We start from the raw sequence: 15,616 nt of genomic DNA, 5'->3' as shown, positions 1-15,616 counted from the left end.
TGCAACATAGGCAGAGAAGAACCTTCAAGCAATGTATAACGGGGGTGGGGGGGAACTACTCAGGAAGTAATACCTGGTGTAAAATGGATCTGTTATGATTTCTCCAGAATTATCACTGGCAAAATATTGGACAGTTTGCTGGAGTCTTGGGAAGGAGGGGAGGAGTATTGTTAACTTTCTTTTAAAAAAACACTTATTTTTCTTCAAAAATCTAGTAATATTGTTCCTGCAATGTTTCCTTTACATGTAACAACAACAACATTTGATTTATATACCGCCCTTCAGGACAACTTAACACCCACTCAGGACGGTTTATAAAGTGTGTTATTATTATCCCCACAACACCCTGTGAGGTGTGTGGGGCTTAGGGTTGCCAGGTGCAGGTTCAAACAATCCTGGAGATTTGGGGGGAGGGGTGGAACCTGGAGAGGGTGGAGTTTGAGGAGAGGAGGGGTCTCAGTGGGGTATGAAACCACAGAGTTTACCTTTCAGAGCAGCCATTTTCTCCAGGGGAGCTGGTCTCTGTGTCCTGGAGATCAGTTGAAATTCCAGGAGATCTCCAGCTGCCACCTGGTGGCTGGCAACCCTAGTGGGGCTGAGAGAGCTCCAAGAAGCTGTGACTGACCCAAGGTCACTCACCTGGCTTCAAGCAGAGGAGTGGGGAATCAAACCCCGTTCTTCAGATTAGAGTCCTGCTGCTCTTAACCACTACACTAAACTGGTTCTATTTAACTATGTACATTATGTTTACGGTTTTGAACAGCACAGGTTTTGATCATTCCATCTCGCTCCTCTTTATCCATCTCCACTTTCAAAACTAAAAACTTACCTCATTCTTTTCCTATCATAACAATCCCCCTGCCCAAAACGCACTCTTCTTCCGTCTCAGCCCTTATTCTTCCTAGGCATACTCCTCAGGGAGTAAGTCCCACAGAATTCATTGGGGTTTACTTTTGAATATACATGCTTAGAATTTCACTGTATGTCCCATTTTCAAGTTCTCTCACCCTCCCACCTTTATTGTCCTTGCAGGTAGCATTTCAAACTGAAACCTGGGCAGGAGTGGGGGGACACAGCAGCCAATTCGAGTTACTTACTACTACAGTGCTGAGCTGATATAAAACCACAAAGCTGGTTTTTTTTAAAAGAAAAAAAATACAAAGCAAGTAAATCAGCTTACTTAACTAGACCCAAACTTGGCTGACCAGATGCGCAGGAGGAAAGTGCACTTACGTCTGCAATCTAGAAGACAGAACTGCAGCAAATACAATTTTCCCCACTCCTGAATGACAAGTTGTACCCAACAGAACTTTCTCTTTTCTTAGCTGTTAAGGATGTTGGACCCATGGCAACACCCGAAGCTGGTCGCCCCAGCAGAGCACTAGCCAGCAACTACTTTTGCCAGAGAGCCATCTCAGAAGAATATAGAATGCTCTGGCTTCAGATCCCAACCCAATCCCTGAAAAATGACCTGTCCACGAAGCCCATTTTAGCAGCTGCTGCAGCTCTCTCAACAGCCTGATTTCAACTCTGGGTTGACAACTGAGGACAGGGCCAAGCAGAGCTCTTCTTGAAATCAGATTGAGCCACCAGTTGCCACAGTTGCTTCCATCACTGAGGAGGCACAAGCAAACTTCCAAGCCAGCAGTTCTAAAGCTGATGGACCCTTGACGCCTCTCTTTAGTAACTAACCTAATTTCTCAATGGAGATCTCTAACATAATATTAACCTCCCCGGTCCCCAGAACAATGGTCTTACCTCTTCATGACTGGCACAGCCTCTGCAAGTAAGGGCAGACCCTGCTTGAAAGGCAGCCCTTGTGAGCCCTGGTAGTAACCAGAAAGCCAAACCACGACGTCATGTGGAGGAAGAAAAGTCTTACAAATGGTGGTCACAACCCAGTGCACAGAAAGCTCGGCTGCTGGTTCCTGAGTGTGATTGGAATTAGTAGCACAAGCCAGACACCTTCCTCTTTCATTCTGACTTGCAGGCAAGCAGTAACCCAGAACAGGCACCAGCCTCACAGTGTGCCCTCGTATGTACCCAGGAAACATACACCCCAGGTTAGCAAGCTATGTTTAACAAACCATATTGTGAGCAACCAGATGACCTATTACTGCACAAGGGCTGAACAAAGGATGTTGTTTCACACCAAATCAGGCAATTTGATCGATTTAGCTCAGTACTGTATAGTCTGACTGGCTGCAGCTGTCCAAGGTCTTGGACAAAGAAAAAGTTCTTCTCCCAAGCTGCTACTTTAACTGCAGATGTCAGGAATTGAACCTGGGACATTCTGTGCTCCACCGTTGACCCACACCATCTGGAAAGCTTGCCTATTGATTCACTGCCTGACAAGCCAAAGCACAGAGCTCTATAACATCTTCCTTCCCTACGTGACAGCAACATAGGTTTTCGTAGAACCTTCCATTTATTGTAAGAACACAAGCAAAGCCTGCTGGATCAGCCCAGTGGTCCATCTAGTCCAGCATCCTTTATCACACTGCAGCCAACCAGCTGCCCTGGAGGACCAAACAAATAGGGCATAGAGGCCGAGGCCCTCCCTTGATGCTCTGCATGAAGGCCTCCCCTACAGGGCAACCTCTCCAGGGACATTTCTGGATGAGACAATAGCATGGGGGAAAGCCCCTTCCCCCTGCAGACTGCAGTTGCAATTTGAATCGGGGCTTCAAACACTTTGGAAATAAGTTTTCTCACACCTGACATCTGACTGTCAGCCACACTAGACAATATGTTTGATATACGAATCTGATCCGGCTTGTAGTCATATGTGTTGTGGAGAAACTAATGTCTTTTGTCCCAACCTCTTTGGTTACTCTTCTTTTGCAGGGTAGTTTTTTCTCCCCTTTCTTATTGTCATTACCAGAAAAGAAGACTCAAAATGAGATGGCTTCACTGAATAAAGATGCATCCTCCAATCTGCAAGAGCTGAGCAAGGCTGTTCATTCACAGGATCACCATAAGTCAGAAGTGACTTGACGGCACGTAACACACGCACACTTCATTTATACCCCGGCTTTCTCTACAGTGGGAACCTAAAGCTGCGTACATCATTCTCCTCTCTTCTATTTTATCCTCACAACAACCCAATGAGGTAGATGTATGACTGGCCCAAAGTCACCCAGTAAGCTTCCACAGCAGAGTGGAGGTTCAAACCTGGGTCTCCTAATCCTAGTCTGAAATTCCAACCAATATACCACACTGGTGTTTCTGGAGTGGCTCTTTCTGAACAGTAGCAAACAGCAGTGCTTGGTGAGTCACACAAGTCGCATGACATCAAATCACTTGGAGACTGCTACCGTGCCTGGCCCTGATGAGCCCCACTACAAAGGCCAAAACAGCCTTGGAAAGGGCCTGCCCCCTCTCCTGACAGAAACCAAAGCTTGAAAACTGGCAATACTGTTGTGGTTGCCTAGCAACTGATACTGAGGGGATTTGTTTTGTAAAGCAGTTGTGCAGTCCTGTTATTTTGTGTGTTGGGGGGTAGATATCCCCAATGTATTTTTTTTTTAGATTCAGATTTTTCTGCATACCTGGAACATTTTCAGGTTTGTAGAAAATCTGTCTTGCCTGTTCAGTCTCCTAATTTAAGTATCCACAGATCTGGCCACGTTGAGAATTAGCTATATTGATTTACGTCATCTATAGCCCATCTTTCTCACTGAGACTCAAAGAGGATTACACAACATCAATCAAGGCAATCAATAGGATGATAAATATAATTAAGTCAAAGCCATGTTATAAATCATAATGTGTAGTTTCGCCCTAGAGAGAAGTAGCTTAAAGATCTATGCAGAAAGCAATTAAGGCACAGACTAGAGATGGGCTGTCCCGAGGTTATGATGAGTGTCAAGTGAAAGCTACGGGAGTCACATTGAGTTCTTGTGCTATCAATTGCACAGCCCCAATTCCCTTTGCAAACCTTTCTCTGATGCAAACCTTTCTCTGATGCTCCCTTTCCTTTCTGAAAGATTTACTGAGCATTGGCAATGTATTCTTGCCTAGATACATTTGGGCAATAGAGAAGGCAGTGGGAAGGACTAGTCAAGGGTTAAAGACCAGCTGATTCTGAGCTCTAAAGAGGTTTGGGTTAATCTCTTAATTACCTTGGCATTTCTTTGTACTTTGAACTACAATTCTGAACCTTGGTGATAGCATTACTGTGCACTGCACTTCAAACACAGCTTCCCCTATATATCTAATGTTTTAAGAGCCTAGAGTTGCCAGGTCCAAGTTGGGAAGTCCCTGGAGTTTTGGGAGGTGGAGCCTAGAGAGGTGGAGTTTAGGGAAGGGAGTGGCCTCATAATGCCATAAAGTCCACCCTCCAAAGCAGCCAATTTCTCCAGGGGAATTGATCTCTATCACCAGAAGATCAGTTGTAATTCCAGGAGATCTCCAGCCACCACCTGGAGGCTGTCAACCCTTCTGTGACCGCTGAAATTTCTCTCTGTTTTACATACTACAATGTTAGCAACCAGCATGAGAATACATTCGGGTTGAATTCTGGTTAGATAGCACCTCTAATTTGACAGGTGCTCAAATTCAAAATATATCTATACCATGCTGGTCATAATGAAATACTCTTATGTAAACTGCTGGAGGTTTTCAAAATAGAATTGGAGATTATTAAAGGTTTGGAACATGCCGTGTACTTTAATGTGAAAAGAAGCAATTTATAAACCCCACACAACCTTCATGAACTGACAGACTTAACAGATAATTTGTACCCAGAAATCTGTACCCCAATACTAAACAAAATGTGAGAGCACACAAACAGAGGCATCACACCTTCAAACAGAATGGATGCTGCAAATAAGAGCTGGGGAGGTAAAGAGGGTGGGAACAAATGGCAGGAGAGAGCTGCTGCCCAGACATTGGCACCTGGTTGCCATGGTAACATAAGGCCTGCTCTCTGGGGCTGCAGCCAAGTTCATAGCCAGTCTGAGCCTATTTCCTAGGAGAAAGGGCTGACATAGCCCAGCTCCTCAGCTAATGTCAAGAGGCATTTCAGGCAGCCCACTCAATGCTTTCCATTTATTCACCTTAGTATTGTAGCAAAGGAGCCATAATGGATTCCCTCCTCTCACAATTTATGAGAACCCCCCCCCCCCCAAACACTCTGTACCATCTTGCCAAGAAAGGTTCGTCTGAGACCTATTCTCTCTCTCTCTCTCTCCCCTTTCCCTCCCTCCTTTCAGGGGTTTATGCCTCCATTTTTTCTTCTCCTTGAATTTTCCAAAAATGTAGGGGTTCTCCTAAATTTGTAGAAACATCTTCCCATTGTTTACCCGCCCCCACTGCAGGGATTTTTAAAAATCTACCATCTTGGCTAAATTCAGAATTAGATATATAGTAATGGCCAGTTGCTAGTGTTTTAATACTGCTATAATATTACTGTTATTTCTTTATCACTCCAAATTTCTTTTATTATATTTAAACTTTTTTTCTTTTATTTTAAAAAGATGCTTTCATGTTCTGCTGATGCATTTTAAGAATATTTAAGTTTTTAAAAATTTGGTGACGTATTTTAATGTTTTCTTAAGTTTGCTTTGACATATCTTGTTATTTAATATTTGAGCCTATCTAATTCAAGTTTGTGTTGATAATATTTAATGTAGTATCTAGATTTGTTTTCAATATTTTTTATTTTTCTACTGACTTGCCAACATGATTCTAATATAGAGTTTGTATTCACCACGTGTATGGTTCTGTTTATTAATTTAATGTGTTTGTAATGCTGTAAGATTTAAAAACTTATTTCTATTAACATTTAAGACTATTGTAATAGGAAAATAGATGTCACTGTCTTTTCTCCCCCTATCTTGTATCACTTTATCTATAGATTTATTTAAAGATGGCTACTACAAGGGAACTGACATTGTGGCATCCACATTTGATAACATGCAATGGACATTTTTTTTATTTTGTCCATAGGAGTGTGGAGAAATATTAACTCCTGTCTGGTGAAGAAAAGGAAAAAAGACAGCTTCTGGGAAGTGCAAAGAATTAGGCTGGGGGGAGATTCAGTGACATCCTGGATACCCAAAATCTTCCTTTCATGCTAGAAATCTAACCCATTTTAATGTGACTCCTTCATCCTAGAAGGTCAGAGAAGCACGTATGGTTCTCACTACTTCCATTTTATCTTCACAACAATCCCATGAGGTAGGCTAGTTGGACAGAAAGTGACTAGCCCAAGCTTATCCAATGAGCTTCATGGCTGATGGGGATTCGAACGTGGTTCTCCCCAAACTGAACCACACAGGATCTGCAAGGCCCACTCCCAAACATTTGCTGCAGAAAGATTGGATTAACATGTTGCAAAAGACCATTGTGTTGAAAAGGCAACTAAAAATGCTTACCCTGGAGGGATGGATGCTCTGGTACTTAGGATGGCTACACGTTGTGTACCAGGCCGATTCAGGTTGTTCTGACCAGGGAGCTGTGTGTGGCTGGGAGCACTTTGACTGCGCGAGAAGGTTGTCACTTGCACTCCATTTGCTGAGCGGACCTGTTCAATCTTGGCCGTCCCACCACCTGGAGTAGTGCCCAAAGACCACAGTGCAGTCCCATTGAATGTATTGCTCTGACGGACAGCCAGTGTCCCGTTGTTGTTGCCCGAATACACCTTCCTCCGCTGTGAGGCAAGGATGGCATTAGAGGCTGCTCGGGTGCTGTTGACCAGCAGGCACTGCTGGCATGAACAAGGATGCCCAGAGTTGGTACCCACAGGCCAGGACTGGGACTTGGGAATGGAGCCCATGGTCAGCGGATAAGCCAAGTCCATACGTCGCCGGAGTCGGCGCTTCCGTTGCGTCTGGCGATTCACTTGAGACATACTATTGAAGTAGATCAAGTAGCAAAATCCCAGGGAGGACAGATCCAGCCAAGGGTGCTGCTTCTCATAAGCATTTTGGATGGTGATGCAGATGTCCATGTCATAGGGAGTCCAAGAGTTGTTATCGTTTTCCCATTCCCATACAATCCCCTTCCCGGGAGCAGAGGAAGGGTCATAAAAGTTCCTTCTCACCGGACGCATTGTCCCTGGGAAAAGAACAATGGTAAAGAAGAGATTAGTCAATGCAGCAAAGTAATGATAACAAGCCTCTCTCTGCCCCCAACTACTCCCTTTCCCCGTCCCCTTCTGTAGCATTGAGGATAAATACAAGGATAATGATTTTCTTTTTATTGCATTGGTGGACGTGGGCTCCCACTCACAAAAGCTCATGCTGGGATAAATGCTGTTAGCCTTTTAAGGTGACACCAGACTTCTGTTTCACTTTGCTACAATAGACAAACATAACTATCCTTTGGGAATTCACAAGGAGGAACACCATTTGGGGTCACTGGAACAACACTAGTCCCCAAGACCTTTTTGCCTAAGCTGACACCAAGAAAGGAACCCCTGGGTCCTGTTGGAAGAATTATAACTGCAGGAAAAGTCCTCTCTCTTCAGAGACTGACACCTGGCTGATCACAAACACAGCGTGGTAGATGGGTTTACCATATCGCACGGCAACCAAGACCCAAAGACAGAATGATACCGACAGTGGCAGGAAGGCCTTAAGGAGTGAGTCAAGGGTACTGAAACAACATCTGTCCAGTAGTTTTTATCTGCAGTATTTTAATGGATTTTGCAAGTCAACTTGAAAGCCATATATGTTGGAAAGGCATCTTGCACCATGTGACAGCTCCAACACATGCTCTGGAAATGGGCAAACCATATGGGTGCATAACTCACTGGGTTCCCAGGTGCCCTCAGGTGGCAGGCAAACTCCAGGGCATTTTCCCCTTTGCCCACTGATCCACTAGCAAACGGTAGGAGGTGCCAAGTCCCCAGAGGTCGCCCGCCACTGGCAGGCACCCTGGGAAGACGTGCGGCATGCATGCTCCCAGAGGGAGCAATGACATCATTCCAGAAGTGACGTTGTTGCACTGGTCGCAGAGTGCTCCTTCACTTCATTTGGGCCCAATTTGGGCCCCAAATGGGCCAAATCAGCTCCACACAGAGCGTGGGAACACTCCGGTGTCTGGCACAATGGCATCACTTCCAGAAGTTATGTCATTATGCAGGTGTGGAAGCATGAGACTGGCACAAGGTAAGTGCCAGGTCCAACCCCCTCCTGCCCAGTGGCATAGCATGGGTTGGCAGCACCTGGGGCAAATCATGGCAGGAGGTGGCGCCCCTGGCACCATGCATGCGTGCACTCCTGGGACTGTGTGATGATGTCACTTCATTGTGCAGGGCATGCCCCCCCCCAGAACACTCCTGTGATTCAGGCCACTCGCCTTCCCACCTCTTACCAGGCAGCCCTCCATGGCAGCCACCTGCGTCACTGCCCCCAGCTTGGAGTGCTCTTTGGCTGCAGGATGGCCAGGCCAGCTGAGCAGCCAGTGAGCCGGCCACTCCATCGGCACAGCAGGTGGCCAGGGCACCGTGGGTGGCCTCCCACACAGCACAGGCTCTCCTCGGCACGGCACCTGTACCCCACTCCCCGGGACCATTCCTGCGATTCGGGCTGTTCGCCTCCCCGCCCCTTATCTGGCAGCCCTCCACAACAGCCACCCGCACTGCTGCTGCCAGCTTGGCATGCTCCTCAGCTGCAGGACGGCCAGGTCAGTTCAGTGCCCAATGAGCTGGCCACCCCGTTGGCGCAGCAGGTGGCCAGAGCACCACGGGCGGCCTCCCACAGATGTAGCGCAGGCTCTCCTCAGTGTGGAGCCCCCTAAAAATTACGCTTCCCAGGGCGGCCTCCCCTCTGCCCCCCTCCCGCCATGCTATGCCACTGCTCTTGCCAGGAGGGTATAGGGAGCTGGCAACCCTATAACTGACCAGAAAAGTGAAGGGGAGGACAACCATCAGACCCCTGTGGACACGATTCCTCTCCTCTTGCTACCAAAAGGGTGCACCACAGGCCTTCACCACAGGCACCTGGAGCAGCCAAGAACATGTGCCAGCAGCAAGAACATGGGCCAGAACACAGGCCTTGTTATGTGCACCCCAGCAGAGAGCAAGGCCCATTCAAGGACACTCCCACCCCTGATCTCCCCACAATCCAACATAAACCACAACACAGAAACTCCAGCAATGTATACAGCCCTGCCCCTGCAGAACAACAGGCCAGGCCATAGGGGCAACCCCTCTCAGCCAGGGAGCAATAGCTACTGCTCTCCATGGCGCCCATCTCCTAGTGGTACCCAAGAAGGTCAGAAAGCCTGCCCCTTGGACTTGGCAAGCTGGTGTGGATGCCCCTTTACGTCCTTAAGGCCCATGAGGCAGATGCCACAAGCCAGCCTGACGATGGCTGCCAAGAAGCCGCATGTGTGCCACACAATGTCAAGCAGCAGTACCTGGATGCTGACCACCAACCTCTCCAGGCACTGCTGTACAGTTGCCATCTGGTCTAGTCTCTGCCACAGCAGCTCTCGGGATTGCACTGTCAATGTTCTACATCCCTGGTTACGCAATAGTTTGCAACTGGATCATCTTGCCCACCTAGGAAAAGCCAGTTGCAAAGGACTGCTATAGTGCAACGAAATGTCCAACAACGTGAGGATGGAGCCTCAGATCCTGTTAACAATATAATATGGATATTCCTCCTGCTGGTTATCGATCTTCCCGGTTCAGTTGCAGCAAGGATTTCCCTGGGGCCTTTTTTGAAATGGCAAGAACTGCCCGAATGAAAATACCAGTCAACATGAGTTGTGTAGAATGTTTTGGTGTTTCTGCCCTGGCCCTTTTAGGGGATGTTACTATTACGGGCTTGGTTCCAGCAATAACCGCTTGAAAAAGCTGAGCACAAACGACCAAAGGCAAAAAAGAATTGGTGGGTTGGTGCTACAATGAGCTTTTGTAGTGCAGCCATAGCTATATGGAAGAGGACCCATGGGAGAACTGCTTGATGGCAGGGGTGGACTCAACCCTGGAGCAAGGTGAGCCAAGCAGCTCTTGAGGGCCCATTCAGCATGAACTGCGGCACTGATGACAATGGGCAAGCATACACCCATTTTCATCATTGCAATGACCCAGGAAAGTATGAGTTAGCACTGCAGGAGCCACTTGGCTCAGCTTGCCCTCTGCTACAAGTATACCTCCAGGGCAGTAGCACTTAACTTCTGGATTAGTTAATGGGCCCCTGCTTGATAGTGTCCTATTCCAGCACAGAATTCGCAGGGCTGGAAGCGACAAGGAATAGCAAGATGACCCAGGAAGGCTGAGCCGCAATAGACATTATTATTAACTTCATTTATAGCTTGCCTTTCTCACACAGGCTCAAGTTGTATAGCAAAATATGAAAAGCAATTCAATTAGGCAGCAAAGAACTCCAATAAACAACACAGTGGGACTATAATTACTGAACTGGAAAAGAGAACAAACAAACAATCTAAGACAACCAAAACGATCAGAGACATGCCACAATGAAGGAAGGTAGAGACCAGGTAAATACACTTCTTAACACTCTAATACGTACTGAAATTTGTGGTGTCATAATGCTATATTTCCCTGTCTTCATTCCACTTACATGTGCATAGGAAGCTGCCTTATAATAAGTTAGATCAGTGGTCAATCGAGGTCCTTATTGTCTTGCAGTGGAATCAAGTAGGAGTCTTCTACTACTTGATTCTTTTAACTGTAGCTGACAGTTCAATTTGGGACCTTCAGCATGCAACAGAGATGCTCTATCAGCAAGCCATTATACCACCCACATCTCTGGCTGCTAGTGTGGGAAGTAGGCATGAATGACACAATGGGAGGTCTAACAGATGTTGCAGGGGACATCTAATTTGCATGTCATCCCACTCGGCCTGAGATCGGCTCTCAAGGAGCTTAATGGAAGCAGTAGAAAAGAGCAAGAGTCCAGTAGCGCCTATAAGACTAACAACATTTGTGGTAGGATATGAGCTTTTGTAATTCACAGCTCACTTCTTCAGATACCAATCCTCTAGTAGGCCTCCAAGACCCGTGGCCTACCATTCTCACTAAAACCAAAACACTGAATCACAACACTGTGCCGCAACATGTTTTTCAGAACTCATCATTCATGCTGCTCAGTGTTTTACATTGTTTCGTGTGCTGTCTGGGTTCTCATGCTGGGCTGTTACTGTTAATTTTTACGGTGTTTGATTTTTAAAAATGTTTTATTTCTGAAAGCTGCCGTTGCCAGATTTCTTAACAGAGGAGGCACAGAACTTTTCTAAATAAATAACTAAATAATAAATAGCAGGATTTGAGTTCAATGGCACCTTAAAGGCCAATAAGATTTTCAGGGTGTATGTTTTCAAGAGACAGAGCTCCCTTTTTCAGATAACAAATATGTATTTTTCCTAAACGTAATTAGGTTCAACTTGGAGTTGAACATCAAGTTGCTGTGGAAAAGTTTCCCTGGAAGGCTAAAAGTAGGAGAGGGGGTAGTAAAGGCAGGCTTTCAGTATTTGAAGTGCTTCCCATACATTATCTCACGAAACCTTACAATAACCTTATGAGTTAGGCCACTACTATCAATTATGTTGCAGATGGGCTGCTGAAGCTGGAAGAGGGGCTAAGGCTATTGAGCAAGTTAGCTCTAATGAATATGTGTAACTTGGGGTCTTTAAGGAGAACAGCTTGTTCCTTTAGCTAACCTCTTTGAATCTAAAGCTGCTCGATCTAAAGCTTGCTCTTTAGATGGCTACAGAAGTCTTACTGCTCTTTGCAATCCTCCTCCATTTTTACCTAAGCTTAACATTAAACTGTTTCTTGGCAGCTGTCCTGCCAAGAGTCCCCTAAAGATCCTAGTGTAGTTTAGTTTAGGAAACCCCTGATTTCCACAGTAAGAAGATCAGTAGCACCAAGTGGCCCTAAAAGACAGCTAGCCCGATTGTTACTGCATTGCATAGCTGCAAGAGAGCTTCCTGAATCCCACAGTGTACTCAATTCACACGGAGTGATGATGAAGCGCCACAGGACAAGCCTGTACTTCTTGCATACTGAGCCTGCAACTCTGTACATTATCCAGAATCCTCCACTCTCAAGCAGAGAATCCCTAGGAGGAGTGCAGAGGGTTCTTGGATGACAAGTTGATTCAGGAAGGATTCCATGAAAATAGAAAGTTGAAAATGCTATTGCCCAAGAAGAACATGCACCACAGCACCTCTCTGAATGAATTAATGCTGCCATATATGTCCTTTATCTGAACTGGAACATCCTCTTTTCCATATCTGGATTAGAACTCTGTTTGCGGGAGGAAAGGGGGCGGAAATCTTTCCCTACCAAAAAACCAAAACAAAACCAGCTGTGACCTCAAATGGAACCTGCTTGGAGGTGAGAGACACAAATCGGAAAAAGAAGCAAACAGAAGGATGACATCAGCTGGGAACATCCGAGCGGAGGGCAAGGGCTGCTCCCTCTGTCATGGCTGTGGAAAATGTGCACAGGAAGATGTCAGCTCACCCAGGGCTGTCAGGAGGCTTCCTGACGTTCTGAGGGGAAACAGAGTAAGAACAATGGCTGGATTGGATGAGCAAAGCTGGACAGCTGGAAAGCAGAAGAGTATGACTAACTATAGTCCAGTCCAAATTGGCTTGATGGTTTGTGCTGAGGACGGGTGTTCGGATAGGGTGGAACCTGACATAGCACAATTTATGCTTGCTTAGCAGCGGACAGTTAGCACCAGAAAAGCAATAGAAATCAGCTAAGATATTCCCAGAGTGCACTGGCTGAATCCAAGCAAAGGTGTTAAAAGCCAATCTTACAAGACCTTTTAGTCTGCCCAAATGCACAGAGCTATAAATTTGCAGTTGATCTTGAGGCAAGGAGATACGAAATGTCAAAAACGGGGCGGGGCGGGGGGTGCGTGTAGAAATCAAAATCTAAAATGTGGACAGAAACTGTACCCATTTTCTTGAGCCTTGGCAAGAAGAATGCTACTAAACCTCCCTGAAACACATGGATTGGAACTCAAACAAATATCTGCAGAAAAGCAAAATGTATATACATACCCCGTCTCATCACTCACAGTTTACAGGAAAAAGTCTGCACTGACCTTACTAATGCATTGTATGGGCATGGAGCTTGACTGTCGTGAAACTCAGCATCCTCTACTGCCTTTTAGCACGAATCACGTATGAAATTTCCTAAAACTGTCAAGTGTTGTGAAACTGTAAATATCAGCACACGTGATCTTTTAGATTCTAAGTTCTGTCCTGTGTCTAATACTGATGTCAGATATGAACATAGTATTTCCATCTATCCATGGCTGGTGTGAAAAGAGGTAAAAAATGCAAATGAAGGTCAAAAGGAGTGGCAAATCCTTTATGTGAAAATTGTCACATGCAAAAAAAGATCATTTCTTAACTTACATAGATAATGCATAATTTTGTATGAGAACGTTGTGACCATCTTTCTATAGCCAAAGTGGTATGGCACAGAGGAGGAAGGAGATGTGAGCTGGAAGGTCACGATGAGTTTATATTCTCTTTCCAGCTACAAATCCACAAGGGGCTTAGACAAGCAACTTTCTTTCAACCCCAGTTACCTATCTTACTATATAATTTGGTAAGCGTGTTTGAGACGACGCACTTTTTATCCCCGCACAGGTGCAGTTGCGGGGATAAAAAGTGAATCTCGGCAGCACGCCTTGCCTTCCTGCTTCCATGGCAGCCTCCTCGGAGGCCACTAGAAGTGCCAACGATCCCTGTGCCCCTCTCCAGCAGCCAGGAGCTGAGCAGACAGAGCGCCCCAAGCAGCGGGAGTCAAGGAAGAGCTGCTGAGTGGGAGCCTCTGGCACAGGCCCCCATGAAGACTCCTGAGTGGTGGTGCTGCCCTGCAAGTTAGGAGGCTGACCAGGGCCTCCCACACCATCCCAGCGCTTCCGGTTGCTGGGCCTTAGCGGGTGAACAGGGAAGACCAGAAGTGACAGGGCTGGGATTCCTCAGTGCCTCCTTTTCTTACTCCCAGGGGCTGTCATTCCATTCAGACAGCTGTCATTCTAGTCCCAGAATGCTTCTGCTACTCCCTGGGGCTGTCATTCTACTCTGGGGGCTGTCATTCCAGGCCCAGAATAGTCTATCGGGGCCCAGAGGCCTTTATGGAAAATCCATTCCACATTTTCTTTGGAACTCTTTTTGTCGTGTATTGGCATTCATGGCTCCCATTATCTCCAATGGGCCTTCAAGCCTCATCCATTACTTCCAATGTCATTCCTTTTAGTACATCCTCATACTGGGACCCAATGACAGCTCAGCTGCAGAAGGGACAGGCGGAAGGGGCTGCTTCCCTCCATGACTCTGGGACAGCCAGAGCTTGAGACTTACATGGAGTCAAGTAGAGGGGCCCTGAGTAAAGGGGCTGGGAGGGACCACAAAACTCATTTACAATTGAGGGGCCATAGACTCTGCTACTATTGCTATTCAGTATGATCCTACTGGGTAGTTCCTGTATTGTTTAATAGATCAGCCATAGAATTAGTTGTGCTCAGTTTCAGCATTTCTTCAGCTCTTTCGTGGATCCCTGAGGGGTTTTGAAATCTGCCCAAACTTGCATGTGATACACGCATTACATGTTTTGACTGTATTGACTCACACTGTGTAATCTGTCTTGAGTGCCAGTGAGAAAGGTGGACTACAAATATCCTAATGTATAAAAGGCAAGTCATATCGGGCCGGTGCAGGGTGCAGGAACCCTGCTGGTGCCCTGGAGTGCTCCTGTCCTCTATACCAGTCTGGTTTCCACCCTTTTGAGGCTGGTGCAGGGCCACATGCCCTCACAAGGCCCAGCTAGAGCCCATTGTATTGTTAAACACAACAGGCTTTGTTGCTAGTATGCAATCTGGAGGATAATGCCACCAGCCCACCTTACCAGGCTGTTGCATCAGTTACTGTGATAACATATGCCAAAGGCTTTGAACAATATAAAATCTAAGCATTATTATTCCTGTATAAGGTACATGTGTATCCATGCACATTTTAAATGCCTAATTTATTTCATATTGATCTCATAAACTGATATTTCTTCCTGCTCTCCAATTTTCCTTTTAATATTTGTGCTTAGTCCTCCTGTACTGCTAAATTTAGGGAAATTGATTTGGCATTGTCCGCTTTATTAAAAACATATAATTAAAAAGTTAGCCGTAAAACCAGTAAAAAGTTCTCTGTGAATCATCAGAGGATAGTTAACTAAATGATAGTTAAAGTCAACATTCACAGAAGAGATTCCTCTACCTAGAACGTAAACGTGCTTTATCTTTAACTTGAACTCATCTTGTACTACAGACAGGTAAGACACCGGGTCAATGCACAAAAGCAGAACCCTCTCCTCCACATCAGACTTACGTGTGTCTCTTGCACAGGCCTCTTGCTGCACCACAAGCCTGCAGTGAGACACTTCAGAGTAAGGCATGCCCTACCAGGCACAGAGAGATAAATAAACACAGTCTTCCTTGCTCACCCTCTGATCTCTGCCTCTGCCTGCTGATGGTGCAGCCGGAACAGCAGGCCATGTACGCAATCAATAATTATGTTTGAAGTGTTGCGTTAACTATGCATCCGTCCCTGGAGACTCATAAAGCTAAACGGCCGTACGCCAGCGGTTTCCGTGGTGTTTGTTTTCAGCAAGGCTAGC

The 15,616-nt window shown here is 46.1% G+C and overlaps 1 protein-coding gene across 1 annotated transcript in view; it reads right to left on the bottom strand.

Moving 5' to 3' along the window:
- The window catches only part of DTX1 (deltex E3 ubiquitin ligase 1), a 68,171-nt gene that overhangs the window by 25,048 nt on the left and 27,507 nt on the right, over positions 1-15,616 (bottom strand). Inside the window, exon 2 of the mRNA XM_054996384.1 lies at positions 6,381-7,062. Within this exon, the coding sequence (XP_054852359.1) occupies positions 6,381-7,062 (682 nt within the window). The remainder of the gene's footprint in view (positions 1-6,380; positions 7,063-15,616) is intronic.

Source organism: Eublepharis macularius, chromosome 13 (assembly GCF_028583425.1).
Source record: "Eublepharis macularius isolate TG4126 chromosome 13, MPM_Emac_v1.0, whole genome shotgun sequence".
Lineage (NCBI taxonomy): Eukaryota > Metazoa > Chordata > Lepidosauria > Squamata > Eublepharidae > Eublepharis > Eublepharis macularius.
Note: the sequence above shows the minus strand (reverse complement) of the source record. Positions and strands in the feature narration are given on the sequence as shown.